Source organism: Bombus vancouverensis, chromosome 9, assembly GCF_051014615.1.
Source record: "Bombus vancouverensis nearcticus chromosome 9, iyBomVanc1_principal, whole genome shotgun sequence".
NCBI lineage: Eukaryota > Metazoa > Arthropoda > Insecta > Hymenoptera > Apidae > Bombus > Bombus vancouverensis.
In genome coordinates, this window is record NC_134919.1 from 4,255,149 (window position 1) to 4,272,257 (window position 17,109).

At 28.2% G+C, this 17,109-nt stretch overlaps 5 protein-coding genes across 11 annotated transcripts; 2 read left to right on the forward strand and 3 right to left on the reverse strand.

Moving 5' to 3' along the window:
- Positions 1-215: 215 nt before the first annotated feature.
- Positions 216-4,196, reverse strand: AkhR (Adipokinetic hormone receptor). Of its 4 annotated transcripts, none has more exons than XM_076621818.1 (9): positions 3,270-4,196; positions 3,094-3,163; positions 2,649-2,929; positions 1,971-2,119; positions 1,439-1,544; positions 1,132-1,336; positions 918-1,041; positions 665-797; positions 216-597 (listed from the first exon to the last, which is right to left on the reverse strand). In XM_076621818.1, the coding sequence occupies exons 2-9, from the start codon at positions 3,107-3,109 to the stop codon at positions 526-528; spliced, it is 1,086 nt and encodes a 361-aa protein (XP_076477933.1). In that variant the 5' UTR covers positions 3,110-3,163; positions 3,270-4,196; the 3' UTR covers positions 216-525. The 4 variants fall into 4 exon arrangements, with proteins under 4 accessions (XP_076477933.1, XP_033199349.1, XP_076477932.1 ...); XM_033343458.2 differs by having other exon boundaries at positions 3,094-3,426; positions 3,505-4,195; XM_076621817.1 differs by having other exon boundaries at positions 3,094-4,195.
- Positions 4,197-4,763: 567 nt separating this feature from the next.
- On the reverse strand, positions 4,764-7,206 carry LOC117161724 (WASH complex subunit 1). Its single transcript, XM_033343457.2, has 4 exons — positions 6,902-7,206; positions 6,696-6,825; positions 6,056-6,611; positions 4,764-5,942 (listed from the first exon to the last, which is right to left on the reverse strand). Exons 1-4 carry the CDS (start codon positions 6,921-6,923, stop codon positions 5,088-5,090), a joined length of 1,563 nt encoding a protein of 520 aa, XP_033199348.1. The 5' UTR covers positions 6,924-7,206; the 3' UTR covers positions 4,764-5,087.
- Positions 7,207-7,443: 237 nt separating this feature from the next.
- On the forward strand, positions 7,444-9,313 carry LOC117161730 (uncharacterized). 4 transcript variants are annotated; one of them, XM_033343464.2, is made up of 2 exons: positions 7,444-7,623; positions 8,242-9,313. In XM_033343464.2, the coding sequence occupies exon 2, from the start codon at positions 8,388-8,390 to the stop codon at positions 9,024-9,026; it is 639 nt and encodes a 212-aa protein (XP_033199355.1). In that variant the 5' UTR covers positions 7,444-7,623; positions 8,242-8,387; the 3' UTR covers positions 9,027-9,313. The 4 variants fall into 4 exon arrangements, with proteins under 4 accessions (XP_033199355.1, XP_033199353.1, XP_033199358.1 ...); XM_033343462.2 differs by having other exon boundaries at positions 7,444-7,610; XM_033343467.2 differs by lacking the exon at positions 7,444-7,623 and adding an exon at positions 7,760-7,883.
- Vps37B (vacuolar protein sorting 37B) lies at positions 9,166-10,817 on the reverse strand. Its single transcript, XM_033343461.2, has 4 exons — positions 10,361-10,817; positions 10,094-10,265; positions 9,910-9,992; positions 9,166-9,707 (listed from the first exon to the last, which is right to left on the reverse strand). Exons 1-4 carry the CDS (start codon positions 10,490-10,492, stop codon positions 9,441-9,443), a joined length of 654 nt encoding a protein of 217 aa, XP_033199352.1. The 5' UTR covers positions 10,493-10,817; the 3' UTR covers positions 9,166-9,440.
- Positions 10,818-11,836: 1,019 nt separating this feature from the next.
- mRpL44 (mitochondrial ribosomal protein L44) lies at positions 11,837-13,512 on the forward strand. The gene is made up of 5 exons (XM_033343459.2): positions 11,837-12,176; positions 12,245-12,611; positions 12,763-12,847; positions 12,923-13,226; positions 13,295-13,512. The coding sequence occupies exons 1-5, from the start codon at positions 12,116-12,118 to the stop codon at positions 13,417-13,419; spliced, it is 942 nt and encodes a 313-aa protein (XP_033199350.1). The 5' UTR covers positions 11,837-12,115; the 3' UTR covers positions 13,420-13,512.
- Positions 13,513-17,109: the final 3,597 nt, after the last annotated feature.

A 17,109-nucleotide genomic window follows, 5' to 3' on the forward strand; every position in this document is an offset into this window, starting at 1 on the left:
ATAATGTAAAAAAATAAAAGGAATGTTTTATCACAGGTTATGTACTAATAAAATAAAGTAAATATATAATTTGTAATAATTCTCTGTTTTTTCTGTGACTGTTAAATCTTTATGTCAATTATATGAAGAACTATCAATTTTATTAATATTTTTTATTGTAAGAAAATAACTTTATTTAAATTTCATACAAATGAGTGAATAAATAGTATTGTTACTTTAGAGAAGTTTAATAATTTAATTATTATTTTAAATATATACAGGTGCTTAAGGTTGTAAGGGACTTGGAAATCCAAGCTTCAGGACGGATTGGAAAGATTCGGGCAGGATCTCACCCGAATTCTTCCGATTCATCCCGAACCTGTATTCTCAGATATTCGGATCGGAGCAAAAAAGCTATTAATATTTAGTACTTAATTATAGCAAATATCATTTTCTGAAGTATATGGTCAATCACAGTTAAGTTTGATATTGAGGACTAGACTTAACTTACAATTCTAATTAACATCTCTTACAGAAAAGTAAACGTTAATCAAGAAGCTTGAGTGACAGTGACAATGGAGTGACTCGAGTTTCTATAGTAGTTGGTCTTACAGATGTCTGAAATAACATTAAATTATATAGATATCTATTTATATAGTTATCGAGTAGAAAAAGAAATATTTACCTTATTACGATCTCTAATATTAAATGCACCATAAACAATAGGATTCATGCAGGAGTTTGTACATGCGAATAGAAAGAGACCTTTCTGGATTCGTTGATCAACTTTATATGCTGAATTTCGATCAATCCAATACCTATACATTTAGGTATATTTTTTTTTCAATGTCAGATAGACTTATGTATATAATATAGGATACTTTAGGATTCAATGTCCTAATACATATGTTTTCCTATTAACGAGTAATAGCACTTACCAAAGACTCATTACGTAATATGGTGTCCAGCAAATAAAGAATACAGCAACAATGATCACCGTCATCTTTAATGTTCGTATTTTCGCTCGTGTAAGAAAAGCCATAGAAGAACGACGAATTTTATCTGAAATTCGTTAACCATTTACTATTTCATGAAAAATAAGTAAATTGTTTTCTGATTTTATAAGAATTTACTAAAATTTATATATATTACCTTCGCTCTTTTTCGATCTTCTGCATATTTCCAGTAAAATGTTCGCGTAGGTGTATATTATTACGACAAGGGGAAAGCAATACATCATGATCATTCCAAAGACAGAATAAGTTATTTCGTGAGTATATGTTGCAAATGCATTAAACGTGACACACTGTGAATACCATGTGATATTTGGATGAGTTTCCAGGTGAAATACTAGCATCTAAGGAAGAAAAAAATTACAGTAGATATACTATGTGTATTTTGAACTAAATTAGAAAATGTAAGATTCTCCACTTTTATCAGTTATTTATAATTATCATACCTGAGGCATTGAACACATGACAGATCCCACCCAAGCACTGCTTAACATAATTTTTCCTCTTCTATTAACATTCCACAATTGCAATGGTTTTATTATTGCATAATATCTGAAATTAGAAAATTTAATATTTTTCAGTAATATTTTATTTCAATTTTGTAAAAAATTATTAAAAATTTAACTATGATGCCACTAAAAATAGAATTCATTATTACTTTATTTTTTATTTCATTGCCTTATCCATGAATTTATGAAATGTAAAAGCAGATCAATAGTATATGAGAATTTCTTTTTTATAACTATTTTTTATATTTATAACAAATTATAATATATAATATATAAACAATGTAAGTTTTACATTTGTAATTTTTTGTATAGAAAAATTTAAAAATTAGTTGATTCAACAATTGAGAGCTACAAAAAAGAAATGCGACGTAAGCTTCCTAAAATGGTCAGTACAATTTTTTTACTATATTGAGTGAGAAAAGAAAGAAAAAATAGAAAAAATAAGATTGCTTTAAAAAATTAAACTGACCTGTCTATACTTATGCATACCAGAATGAAAGATGATAAGTACAGACCGAACATCCTAAAAAAAGCCATTATTCGGCACATCGCGTCTCCTGCTTTCCAGGAGACTGTGACCGCCCAACCGATTTCGAGTGGCATCATTAAGAAAGTTACCTGAAAATTGTTTCAGGTTAATATAATTTTATTTAATAAAACTCATTTCTATGTAGTATGTATTTTCCTTCTATTTATTTATAAAAGATATTAAACTAGTTCGATTATTTTGAATGGAAAATACTCTGTACAAAGATCATTGATTTACGTAGCATTATTGCATGGTATTAATGTTTGTTAATACATAGAGGCAAATTGTACGTAGTATCTTACCTTACTTTTACTTTATAGTCTATCTATGGTATGTGTCGGTAGTGAAATTTTTAACGATATAATTGTTACGATATTAGCTTGTATTTACGAACGCGTTAATTAATTTTCTCAAGAAAAATTACCATAATTAATCTACTACTACATTACGAAAAATTAAGGGATCATTAGATTTGCATGCAAAAAGTTATCGATCTTCGAAAAATTTAGTTATAAATTACAAACCAAAGCTATAGCAATTATAATGCAATTATAATTAAAGTTTATTATAATATTTCAATATTGATAAAGAGAGAAGAATATACTGAATTATACTTACAAGTAGATCAGCGATCGCAAGATGCATTAACATCGTGTGTATCCTCGATTTGGATACATGTTTGCGACGCATAATTAATACTAACACCGTCGTGTTTCCGATTGCAGATATTATCATTAACACGCTGTAAAAGACAATACTAACAATGTGGCCTTCATTGAAACGCATATCAATCGGTAATTCCACTTCATTCGAAATATTTGCCCGCGAATTGGACAGTTCCATAGAACTAATCGTTTTTATTCCATTTTCCATAATGTATCTCAATACTTTTAGAAATTCTGGTATCAAATGAATTGATAAATAATTAATAATTAAATTTGGAATTATATTTGGAATTTAAAAATTATTATAAAAACACGAAGAATTAATACCAAATTAGAAAGAAATGATGACCTTATAAATGATTAAAAAAAGAATTTATCTTAATAGAATATAGCTTTACCTTGATAATAAACCATAAAGTAAAAATTATTTTAGTAAATGAAATGTCTTCTTTTATTTTCTACACTTCCCTAAAATCAGAATTCACGTACGATCGGAACCTCTTAAAACAAAGTTTTGTCATAACTAATTTCTACAAAAATATAACAAGTCAAATATTTAAAACTGAAATGGTACCAAGATGATAAAGAAGAAAAATGTAAGCACAGATAAAGAATGACCATTGAACAGCCAGAGTTTTAGCGTTATCGTCCTATCCAAAGTTTTCTCAAATTAATGATTTTGTAACTCATACAATTATATCATCAGTATACGGATGTAGAAGTGTGCAAAACTAATAAAAAAAGAAGTAGTCAAATAACGAGGGATACGTTGTAATATCAAGAATTATGAAGATTAATCTTCATCATACATTTCGTTCGTCATGTGTAAAATGTGTGCACCCTTAATTTTTGCAGTAATTAATACGAATTACAAATACATATTATGTCATTCGTTCTCTTCTATCATAACACCATACATCTTACACTTTAATCCATTCTGTTGTTCAAATATCAACAGCGTTTGATACCGATATCGATAAATTCATTATTCATTTGTACGACACTTTGGACTGCGACTATAACAAAAATCACTCCCCATTTTTTGTTCAAATTCAATTGCAATTAATTTGATTAATTTTTTCAGATCCTTTCAAATTAATTCGTCTCTGATATTTTAATGAACGTAGAAATGATTGTCTTCTTCTTCTTAAACACATAATGCCATGAAGTATGTTTTAATGTCCCAACATTTTCTACCAAAATTTCGAATCTTTTAAATCTTTTTAATTGTGGATTTTTAAATTAATTATTCACTTTAATATAAAATTTAGTTTTTAGTTAATTAGAAAGATTTTATTGATAAAACACCGTTCAAAATTTATCCATTGTTCCAACAATTTTTTCTATATCTTCTTTTATAAATAATTCTCATTTTCTCGGTTAAACTCGGTTTCACTATCTTAAATTTTCAACACACGTGGATCAAAGTAATACATGCTTAAATAACGTATGAATAAGAAAATTTAAACAGAATATGACACTTCTTCGAAAACTGGTACGTAGTTCATATTATATAGTTTATAACAATGTTTGTGAGATAAAAGTCATCTATTTGTAAAGAATGGCAAAAATAAGACGAAAATTAACTTGTAAAGTTAAATCACAATTTAACTAAGAATTTAAAGCTTAAATGAATTTAATAAAGAGATGATAACTGAAATATCAAAGACAGGAACATCCAAGCAAAAACTGCCAATTCCATGGTGCAACTAACATTTATAAACCTACAGACGATTGGTCCGCTAATCTAGGGTCAAGTGTTAAATCAAAACCGATAAGAATACGCTGTTATTATGTTACTGTCGAATGCTGATGACAATAACGAAGATTCCATTTTAGAAAAATGGTAAAATTCTATTAGAATTTATTTTTAATTCAATTAAGTGTCTTTACTATTACTAAAGACACCCAGGAACCCTTTTAATTCCAACTTTGGGCATTATTTTCACCACATGTAATTAAGTATTCTTTTTTAGGATTATGTGAAGAAGATTAAAAGATAAAACAAGAGCAAAGTTCAATGGAGGGAAAAATTGTCAAAAAACTTTAATGTACATAAATGTACAAGTTTTTAAAATTGAAATTATTTAATGAAATCGTTAATAAAAATTACAAAAAATGAATTTGAAATATAATTATTAAAAATAATGAATTCAATGTATAATTTTAGATCTTTTCTGCATAATATATGTATATATACAATTAACAAATATACAAATACTAACATGTTTTACAAAATTAGATTATTTTATAACATAAATTCTATTTTGTTATAAATTTCCCAAGTAAGTTTCCAATAATTTATGAATGGAACTATACATGAAATGTTAAATATGATAAGTGAATGAAATTTGAATTAGAAACTGTACATAATTAACAATATCGAGTAGCGTTACTCGTCCCAATCATCGGTATCTGGTTGAGAGTCGTACTCGCTGGTGGCCGAATTTCTATCTGACGCAACTGCATCGCTTGGTTTGGGAGGAGGAGGAATCAAGCTGGACATTCTTTCGAGAGCACTACCTCCGGAACCAGCGATTCCCTTCCTTCTGAGTGCTAATTTTGCGTGCAAATCAGCCATTAAATCTCCTCCAACGGATGCAGAGGACCAACGATTTCCTTCTTTTTCCTCTGGTGGTACAGTATGTCTCAGTTTCGCCCTTCCTATACCACCAGCGTTGCGAATAGCTTCCATTAAATTAGATCTGACATCCGGTTTGATTGCTTTATTCAGATCCTTAACAATTTTCTTTTTGTCTGAATCTTTAGTTTGAGATTCAGGAATGGTTGTTTTGGATTCAGCTGGAGGCAGTGGCGGTGGAGGCGGTGGAGGAGAAAGAGGTGGCGGTGGTAGTGGCGGTGGCGGTGGCGGTGGTATCGATGGATCTAACAACGATGAGACTAATGAGGAACGGCTATCAGTCTTAGAGTTCGAAGAAGCAGAAGTCGACGTGTCTGATGCGATCAAGGGAGGAGGAGGAGGTGGTGGAGCAGGCTCAGTAGAATCTTTTGAGAAATCGGTATCGGCAAAGCCAGGTAAGTTTGGGATAGTTCGGTCATGTTTTGTACTCGAATCCTTCTCGTCTATTGTTGATGTTGGAGTTGGTAGATCAAGCCGAACCGTAGGAGTGGTTACTGCTGAGGAAGGTGCAATAGGACTTTGAGAATTAAAGTCTAAAACGAATTTTTCATCGTCTACAATTCCAGGTAGATCCGGAAGTATTAGCGGCACATTTATCTGTGGCACCTGCATGATAGAATATTTCATGTGACAATATGTTCTGTATCCTTCTTTACATTTTATAAGTAATATATTGTAATTAAACAATATTAAAATTAAATTTTAATAAAAGATCTTACCTCTCCTAAGGTTGGTGTATATAGATAACTACTAGATAAATCCATTTCTGATGATAACCATGGTTGTATAATTGAATCTGGTGCATCTTCTATTTGCTGTTTGTCATTTAATTTGTGGGAAGTCTGTTTAGTAGATATCTTATATGGATTGTCCATACTACTGAACAATAGAGAATTGATCGAAGATAATTCAAAAGGAAATGTCACTTCGTTGTTATCTGTATAAAGTTCTTTATTAGATTTAGATCGAACATGATAAAATTGTAGCTTTTCTTGCAGATTATTATTTGATACATATTGGCCATCTTCTGTTTTACAATTAGAAGATAGATATGTTTCAGGAATATCTCTTATAGGTACAGAACATTTGTAAACTTTTGGTATCTTATTGATATCATCACACTGAGGCGGTATAGCCAATTCATATTCTTTGTATGTGTGACTAGCAGGATACCTTGCAGCAGAAAACATTTTTACAGCTTTTAAATTTAAGTTAGTTTGTAAATATTTTAATCGATCTTGAAGTTTTGTGGCCCTATCTTTAACATTTGACAATCTAGAAAAAAAATGTATTAACATTTTTGTATAAATTAAAAAAATTTTAATTCCTAAAATATTTAGTAATATAGAAGAAAAGTACCTTTGACCATTTTGAAAAAGCCTTTTATCAATAGACTCAAATATATAATTAACAGCAGAATCTAGATTGTCGAGAGCTTCTGCTATTTGAACTATTGTTTCCTCGTGCCTTAAATTATCAGGAATAACACCTAAATATAAAATTTATATAAAATATGTTTATTTTTTTATATTTTTCCTCTTATATATATAAATTAATTTATTTACCAATTTCAGTTCGGTTTGGCATTGTTAATGTTTTTTAATAATATGTATATTTTCTTAACTCAATAAAAAGTCATATTATGTTCCATTGCAGCATAATACACACACATAATTGCGTTGACATTTAGCCACATACAAAACATTTTGCATAGATTAAATTTTTAGTACACTTATCATCACCAGTTAACCTGATCCATACAATCGTATGATAATCAAAATAAATTTAATAGTTCTTTTGGAAAGTTTACATGTAGATTTACACGTAGATCTGCCATTAATTATTTTTACGAAGTGTTCATGTATGTGACAACTAAATAGAATGCAATGGTCTTTTTTTACATAAAAAAGAATAATATATTATTTACATTTTTTATGCCATAACAAATATTCGATATTATGGAATAAATAAACATTCATTATGCTAACATCTCAATGATAAAACTATTGTGTATCTGCCTTGATACCATAAAGATGATCGCGAATCTGTTCTATTATTTTTGACGCAACATTTAAATGTTATAAAATTCTGATATTCTGTTTTATATTTAGATATATTTTACGTCACAATAATCTATATTTAATAACACAGATTATTTATTATATACATATATATTTACTTGTAATCTGTTCTAACAAAAGAGTGTTGTTTACTTTAATTACTAAACAATATTCAAATAATCTTTTATTCGTTTATTATTAAGTTTCTAAAGTGGTAAGATTAAAATGTATGCATTTTAAAATTAATTATAAATTTGGAAATTATTTCATGCATCATAAGATTTCATTAAATTAGTTAATTAATGTTAATTAAATAAATGCGTGTGACAAAACAAAGAGATTATTTATTTAATATTGAAGACATATATCATAATTTACCGATAACAACAATTTATCTTTTTATCCAAAAAACCATGTAACAATTTGTACCTGACTATTAATCTAGATTACAACATTTCTGATAATTAACGATATTCTGTCTAATTTTGTAAGTCCATAAAGGTCTTTCAATATCAATTTGTTATATTTCATTATTATTATTATATATTAAATATAATTCAAATTATATTTCATAAAAGTTGTCTAAAAACATTACGAATAAATTGTACATAATATGTCATAAATTTGAAGAGATCCAATCAAATTAATATTGATTACTGTAATATATGATAATAATATACTCTTGTATAAAGCAAATACTATTGAATATAGATACATTTATATATTCAGACAATGGTTATGTTGGTTAGCTAATATGATAATTTCATATTAATACATAATAATGTTTTACTCATAATTTCTAATATACTGTAACATTTAATTAACTATTCTTTTTTTCTTTTTAGGTTATAGATTATATCAATCTTTTAACAAAACATGAAATATTTTGCTATAAGATATGACAAAGTGTACATAAATTTATAAAATAATCTTTACTGTTCACAGTATATGAAAATAAGCTTATAGTAATAAAGACTAAACGTTGAAGAACATGCTTATTCATTGCTTTTTGATAGATGCAAATAAAGGAGTTCTGTTTAAATGTGTAAAACAATCTATGTTATCACTACCTGTAATGGCAAATCTAGCTACAAAGACTAAAACGCATTATGAGACGTTGGGATTGCAACCAACTGCAACTTATAATGAAATAAAGTCTGCATATTATGAATTGACATTAAAATTTCATCCTGACAAGAATAAAAGTGAATCTGCAAAAGAAATGTTTCATGAAATTTCAAATGCATATGACGTACTTAGTAAATATGAAACACGTAAACAATATGATAGAACTCAACTAATTAATCAGGATTTGCAGAGTTTGAAAAATAAAAGATATGAGAGGTTTAAACCAAAAAACATCCAACTACATAAAAATCAACCTAGAAACATTTTTAATTTTGATGAGTGGGTACAGCAACATTATAGTGATACATTTCAAAAGAATCTATTAACAAATGAAAAAAAAAAGATAAATATGGAAATTATGGGAAGTACACACAACAATCCAGATCTACTTGTTATAATAATTTTATTAATATTGATGACAATAGTAATCTTCATTTATGAACGCATAAATAATAGGAAATATGAGGAGTTTAAAGCTGCACGGAAGCATAGAAATAAGTAACAATTGTATGTTTAAAATTAGTCTTTATTTACATAAAGAACAGATATAAGAAGAAAATTATGATGAAAAATATGTCTATGTGGAACATGATAACATTTACATGTTTATTTCATTAACCCCAATATCAAAAACGTGTACATACAGTTTATATTATATATTTTAACATATTTATTTCAGAAAACGAATCTATTTTAATATATCACAATAACATTACAAAATCTAATACATTGGTTGTAAATTATCTTAATTATATTATCTATTAATTAAATGTTACAAATATTTTGATATATCATATGCGTTAATCACTTAAAAATATTGTTAATTAAAATTACGTATTTCTTATACATTAAAGAAAATTCAATATTTAAGAACTTAACTGATTGCAATACAATGCTGTATTCTAATAAATGTAACTTAGTATGGTTTAAAATATGGAAAACCAGATGGTACAGGCATTGGCATTGAAACAGGTCCAGCTGGATAAGGAACAGCAGGAGCTAGACTTCTAAAATTACTAGCTATTGGATATCCAGGACCAACAGCAGTATGTGATTTTCTTATTAACTCTCTCAATTTATCTACTTTAACTTTACGTAGATGCATTAATTTTCGACGTGATAAAAATTGTTCTAAAAATTCATCTACTTCCATATCTCCAGCCAGAAATTTTTCAGCTATGGTCTGTATATTAAAAAATACAAATATTACTTTGTAGAAATCACAAATTATGTTCAAGAATTTTAACACATTGCCAAACAAATGAGTTTCATATAAATCTTTCTGGAAAGAATGATAAAAGAAGAAATATAAATATAATAAAAATTAACAAAATGAAATATGAGAATGGCAATGTATTAATAATTATAATAGTATTAAGTCATACTTCGGATTCTTCTTCAATTTCCGCTGCTGCTGTTTGCAATAAATCTAATGCAGTATCAGCAGTCATTTCCCCAGACTTATTTTCTGTAAATATTAGAAAAAATATAATAAGTGTTAGTTATTATTTATATATTATATAGAATATATAACTAGTACTAGTACAGGGAAAAAGAAAGAATACATACTTATCTCATCCAATTTTTCTTTTACGCTCATGCATAATCTACTTCCTTTTTCACTAAGTTCCTTTAATATTTGTTTACCTTCTTGTAATTCTGGTTGTTTTGATAAATTAAACTCTGCCAGAGATGTATTACTTGCCATTAATAATTCTTTTTCAGTTTCTAAATTCTTAAACTGATAGAAAGAAAAGATGTGAATTACATAAAATTCCACACATAGAAAAATTATAAATTGGAAACGTAAAATACCTCTAGTAACAATTTAATTACCTGCTTTACATCTTTTACAATATCTTCAAATTTTGAATCATCGTTTAATAATTCCTTCAGTTCATCGTTTGTTAAATGTGATAACAGACCTAGTGCTGCAGGTATGTCTGGTTCTTGATTTGATTTAAACATTATTTAATATTAATCAGTTTCGCGGTTATGATAATGTTCATGAATTAAATTTTATTTTTTAAGCAAAATTGTTGTCGATTTATTTAATTATATTACACAGAATCAACATTTTGTTATACACACTGGTTAATATAAAAATACATTGACTGACCTTTCCACATAAAAAAAATTTTATTAATTTAGTTATAATGTGAAATTGATTATTATTAAATATAATTATCAAAACTTAATACAATTTTAATCGCGTAAATTTTATCAAAATATGCGTTTCAATTAATGACACAATTTATAGATATTATGATATTACTTGAAATCACTGTAAGATAACAAATTAATAGATACACGACTCAATGTAAAAATCATGGACTTATATACAAGTCTGACAACTCGCCCAATTTTTAGTGGTGGGGATGTCATCATTTTGTTATATTCCCTTACAAGTTGCATGGCGCTATCATACAATTTTTTCAGTGCGCATGCGTCACAGCAGCCAAGAGCACAGTAGGATGATCGCGACCAATGCGTTATTTGGCGCAAAATAACCATTTTCAAATTTCAAAACCAAAGGAGGTACTTAATCATCGGAGGTAAATTTTGTTGTAAATTTATTTATTGAAAACATTTTAGAATAAATGAAACAGTTATCAGGTAAAAAATAAACACTACAGAACTGAATTTTGTTTACAACAAAGAACAAAATAAAGCTAGTTTTATAAAAATGGAAATATCAGATTGCATCTTCGAGTTAGATTATTAATGAAAAAAGATTTTTTACCCCTTAATATAGTAGAAGATAATTTAACTAAATTAAACAATGAAAAATTAATATTTAAAATAAATGAACAATTTTTTATATATGCATTCAATATTTTGTATTTATTACTATAACAACATAAACATACACAAAACAGTACTAATTTCGCAGACAGTATGTTGCAATAATTGTATCTTTGAATCGCATTTTTTCTTATTATATATTTGTCTTTAAAATGTTTTTGACGCATCGGTTATAATGATCTTAATTGTGTTATTTCAGAAATGGCTTGCAATTACTTTTTTTTTAAATCCACGTTTTTGGAGATTTTAAATAACGAATATTTTTTGTTGTATTTATATTTACTACTGCAATCCAGCACAATACATACACAAAACATCTTTACCACATACACTTTTCTCCTAAGCAAATCACGATCGTATAGACGTTTCTGTTTTTTTCTACCCGCCTCTCTTTTCTATTCTGATATATGGCAGCCTAGTGAAAGTTTCTGTCGCCCGTTGTAAAGCAGCGTAAATCACTAAATGTGCATTTGCATTAAGGCAGTTTCATGATAGTACTAGAACCATACGGTTAATAAGGGAATTAAAATACATCAAAATGGCGATATCTCCCTCAATAGGAGTTGTTGGACGGCCTCTATGCAGCGTTCTCTTTCTTACGCACTGACGTATTCTATTCTTATAGTTCTATGGTTGTAATCGTAGTATATTGTAAACAATATTAAAATAAATGAACAGTTTTAATATTTTAATCTGCATTTATAGCATTAATAGAAACAATTCTCATTTGAAGTGAAAACTTATATTTTGACAAAAACTCAATTATATTTCTTATAAAATAAAAATATGAATAGGTTACAATTATGTTTCCAAAGTCTTACGAGCATAAAGTATGTAAATTATGGAGGTAAATATATGGATAAAAACTCTAATGTATGAGAAAATGAGTATATAATATCTTAATTGCAAATATAGTTTGCAGATATATTCAGCGATGGGTTGCTCCAACTCAATTTGAAATAACCCAAAGAAAAAGGAGGTTACCACCTCAACCTGAACCAAAACGTAGTAATTTTATTGAGTGGAATAGAAATATAGAAATATATGCATTTAATCAAAGACTTTCAGAAAAATTCGATATTGAGAAATTGAATCAAGCTTTTATACACAAATCATATATCCTTGATGAATTAAAAAAGCAGGAAAATATGGGAATAGAGGATCCTAAACTAGATGTGCAACATAACGAAGAATATATTAAAAAAGGGAGAGAAATAACTTCAGCAGTTGTAAAGAAGTATTTAAATAAAAGTTTACCACGTCTTCCTGAAATTGGTATTATGTATGTATAAGCTGTATGATATGTATTTGTGTATGCACATAAGTATTATAAAAAATGTATCAGCTATAATCAAAAAACAAAATTTTCATGTTATATAAACTGCAGATTTGAATTTCTAAATTCATTCCTAATATATTCACTTATATTTTAGGGCACTTCATGACTATCTTTTGTCTCAAGAGATATTAGCTACAGCAGCTTTACATATTGGAACAAAAGACATCATTTTAACTAGTGTTTGTATATAACTTAACTATTTTAGTAATTCATTGTTCTGTTATAAACTAATAACTTTATTATATATTATTTAGGAACATCCTGTGTCCCAAGAAACATTGGCACAAACATTTACAGCACTCGTGGGAGCACTTGCTGAAAGCGTTAATATTGATCACACAAGTGCTTTTGTCAGAGATTTTTTGATAGTAGGATTAGCAAGCAAAGATCTAACTGAAATATGGTGCCCAACTAAACCATTCGAAATGTTAAATGATGTCATTTCTACAGAGAAGAAAACACCTATAGAAGCAAGACTTATTGGACAAACTGGAAGAAATACACTTTTAGCTGCCTATCATATTGGAATTTATGCAAACAAAGAATATTTAGGTTCAGGTAATATTTTTAAATATTTGAAAGGCACAAGTATCTTATAACAAATAATTAATTAATTACATTTGTAGGTTTTGGACAAACCATTTCAGAAGCAAGAGATGTAGCTGCTATTAATATATTAGCTCAGATGTATGGATTATACCACACAAGTCAACCGTTACGATTTAACGAAGAAATAAATATGTCTGCTTGAAAACAGTTACCAAATTTGTAGAACGTTAAATAATATTAATTATAAATGTATATATGTACATACAAAATATAATTAACCCTTGCTTTACAATAATGTCGTCCTACTGATATATTATTACTGCAAAAATAAAATGTATTGAATAATTTATTTAAACAAGTTAATGGAAGTATTAAACAAGAAATATAGTTTCAACAAATTATAGATAATAAAAGTAGATAAAATACTAATATAAGACTTAAAGAAATTATATCACGCATCAGTAAATACATGTTTGGAATCAATTTTCCTTTTATGTAAAACTGAACATATTTAACATGTATCGAACATGATTACCATTTTATAAAAGAAAAAGCATAACTTCATATCAAATAAAAATATACAGAAATATTTGAAGTTGCTTGCAGTAAAAATTTCATGAAAGTAATATTAAAAATATATTGTTTTGAAAAGAAGTTAACAAACATGACAATTATATCAATAATCAATATCATTAAATTAATTAAATCAATATCATTATATAAATTTTTTTATTCTTGTATATTATATTACTCTATTTTTAAGAATATTTTGTGAACGCAATAAACTACTTAAGTATGTATGTGGGGAAAAACTGCATAACGGTATTAGCAACGTCCGTATTATATGACATAAAATTTTGCTTATAGTGAAATAACTGAAATCGTCTCATGCTTATGGTATGATTTTTATTAATTGCTAGTTGATAATATTACGAAAATTTGTAGTATAGTTTCTCATATGATCAAAATATTAAAAAAACTAACATATGCATGTAAACGATAAAATTATCAAAAATTAATAAATTATTTTTAAATTATTTTATACTTTCTTGTTTTAATATTATTTTTATTTTGCAAACTTCTCATAAATTCAGCGCATAGCTACAATTATAACCAGAAAGTTGATTACAATACAAAAAAACATACAAAATAATTCACATTTTTCATTTCTTTATAAGAATGAGGATTAACATATGAATTATTTTTACACGATTCTAGTCATATATTCTACGTTTCTATTACTAATGTTATTTCATACCGATTTATACCATGGTTGTTATTTTACATCAAAATAAAGCAACTTATTATTAATGACATTACTATATACATAAATTATAATTTAAGAATTATAATAAATATTTTACATTTTCCCTAAATATGAATTCCAATTCTATTTAAAGAAAAGATTCAAATCATGGAATAATACGACTACATATGTACTATATATATATATATATTTGCAATTGATTAAAAATATGTATATAAGAATATGAAATTACGGACGAAAGAATATTTTAAATTTAATAAAAACAGCATATATATCCCCGGTATATATGTGAAGACGGCAATAAAGGAAACGGCCATATTATTTTAGAACATATTTTTCAAATCAAAGATACTTAATTATTATAATCACAAGTAACATTTCAGAAATGAAATTAAATTTTAAAATAGCAATTTTTTTTAGATGGTATAGGAGTTAAGTATCACTCAAAATTTTTCTATATCGGTCGTAGGTATAATATTGATTACTTATGATTCATGCTATCCCCTTTAAGGTGGTTCATCCTTGTCCCCATCCGCACTCCACCGCTCTGAGTTTCCGCCACTTCTACCATCTCCCTCTTTCTCTTTCTCTCTTCATTTTTGTTGCTCTTTTTTTACGGTCGTCTCGCTTCTTATTCTGTCTATTTCTTTTGCACTTCAGTCAGTTTCTTTCTCCTTTCCACGCGGCATCATTCTTTCTTTCTTTCTTTCTCGCTTATTCACTTACATACATATATATATGTACGCGTGCGCGCACACAAATATACGCAATCGCACGTATTATCCCACTACTTGCTCTATTCCTGCGTGTAACGACTCAATGGCGTTGCCACACCCTTTCGCCATCGAGTAATCAGTGTTATTGTTTTACAGTTCCACTTCTGTTATTATTTCTCATTATAAGGAGCGTAATGTATCGATTCGAGAAATATTTTAAATACATCGCGACAAGGTGTATTCGTATTTAACGAAATAAAACAGGGAGAAACGATGATTCAGCATTAAAGTCGGTTATATCGATAATGAAGGAATAATATGTAAAGAAACCAATTTGTGTAGTCTACGCCCCTGGATTCTTGATGTTTGGGCTTGGTTTTACAGATATACCATATTACATATTTCGTTTATTTCGAAACAAATTTTAAATTTGCAGTATGAAATAGTTCATCGTTTTCTTGTTTTGCAAACTTGCAAGTTTTTGGATTTGTTTATGTACTTTAAAGTATATTTTCATCAATTTTAAGTTGCATTATAAGCTTGTGTGGTATAAGCATTACTGTAAATTCTGGCTTACAAGATAAATAATTCATTTTTTAGATTCAAAGATTTTGAAGTTATAAATAGATTATGGGTGTTTATGTAAATTCATATTTTTATGAACACATTCAATGATATGAAATCTAAGCAAAGGTTTGATCCGTCCACTAAATATTATAACGACTACTTTTTCGAATATTTTGTTTATTTTTACATTTATATATGCATCCTGTACATGCATTTTTGCATCTTTAAATTTCCCATAAAAGCTCAAACATCCGCAATCTATAAGATTACTAATATATTTTATTACATAATTTCGTTTTATTAACATGCAATTTATTTATTATATATATAAACTATTCTCATAATTATTATATGTTTCCATGTTGTAATATGGTAAAGTTCGAAACCGAAACATATCACAATAATAGGAATTGTATAATAAATGGTGAAACCCCTTATGCCAAAATGATGAATGTACAAATTTTTTATTTTTCGGTAAAGAAGCGAACTTAATGTCTTCTTCAAATCTCGACTCTATAAATTATATAAAATGCTGGACGTGGCACAACAAACGTAGTATAACAACAGTGATTATACTCTACTTGATTCATCATTTCATTTATTTTATATTTAATCGAGAATTTCTATAATCTATTGAATAGTACATTCACGATATTGGCATAAGAGAAATGATATAATGTATGGATAATAATACATTCGAGTATGCAATACAACGTATATTATATACATGAAGTAAGTTAGTGAAACGAAACTATTTCGTACGCGTACATATACAAATACATGTATGTATTTAGAATATGTCAAACGTTTTTCTGAAATCTCAAGAGATCAGTGGAAAACTTCGTAGCCTGTTTAAGACTCGGTAGATCTCTCATTCTCTCGTGTATTTGTCCCCCCCCCTCTTCCCCTTCTTTCTATCTCCTTCAACTCAGTAAAACGGGATTCTTTCCTTCTCTGGTCTGCCGTTCTCCGTATACTTGTGTGTTGGTGGATTGCTTGGCGTCCATGAAGCCTTTTGCGACGTTGCCATGCGTATGCCAGTAATGCATCGTTGCCGGGCTCTTGCACTGTTCCGTTCCTTTTTGCTCGTTCACACGCTCTACCCGTCTCTCTCGTACCTTCATATGTGCGCGGCCAGGATCAACCATATACCCTCCTCCGACAACGGCCGACATCCCTACCCGTACTATTCACAGCCCCTCCCGGCCCCTCCTCTTCATTTCGCTGCTCTTCCCTCTACCCAACCCTTCTCTTCCCTTCTACCCGGCCGCAAAGGCAGCGAGTTTGCTTGTGCCCGATACAGTGCCGTATACATCGCTCTTAACTTACTTGCACCTACGCT

Coding starts and splice junctions, on each gene's coding strand:
- AkhR (XM_076621818.1), bottom strand. Junction 1,545..1,970: donor GTATGCATAAGTATAGACAG/GTCAGTTTAATT, acceptor TTCTAATTTCAG/ATATTATGCAATAATAAAAC. Junction 1,337..1,438: donor TCATGTGTTCAATGCCTCAG/GTATGATAATTA, acceptor TTTCTTCCTTAG/ATGCTAGTATTTCACCTGGA.
- LOC117161724 (XM_033343457.2), bottom strand. CDS start 6,923: ATGCCAAACCGAACTGAAATTG. Junction 6,612..6,695: donor CTTTTTCAAAATGGTCAAAG/GTACTTTTCTTC, acceptor TTTTTTTTCTAG/ATTGTCAAATGTTAAAGATA. Junction 5,943..6,055: donor ATACACCAACCTTAGGAGAG/GTAAGATCTTTT, acceptor TCTATCATGCAG/GTGCCACAGATAAATGTGCC.
- LOC117161730 (XM_033343464.2), top strand. CDS start 8,388: ATGCTTATTCATTGCTTTTTGATAGATGCAAATAAAGGAGTTCTGTTT.
- Vps37B (XM_033343461.2), bottom strand. CDS start 10,492: ATGTTTAAATCAAATCAAGAACCAGACATACCTGCAGCACTAGGTCTG. Junction 10,266..10,360: donor TTGTAAAAGATGTAAAGCAG/GTAATTAAATTG, acceptor TCTTTCTATCAG/TTTAAGAATTTAGAAACTGA. Junction 9,993..10,093: donor AGAAAAATTGGATGAGATAA/GTATGTATTCTT, acceptor TAATATTTACAG/AAAATAAGTCTGGGGAAATG.
- mRpL44 (XM_033343459.2), top strand. CDS start 12,116: ATGAATAGGTTACAATTATGTTTCCAAAGTCTTACGAGCATAAAGTAT. Junction 12,177..12,244: donor AAAGTATGTAAATTATGGAG/GTAAATATATGG, acceptor TTGCAAATATAG/TTTGCAGATATATTCAGCGA. Junction 13,227..13,294: donor CAAAGAATATTTAGGTTCAG/GTAATATTTTTA, acceptor TTACATTTGTAG/GTTTTGGACAAACCATTTCA.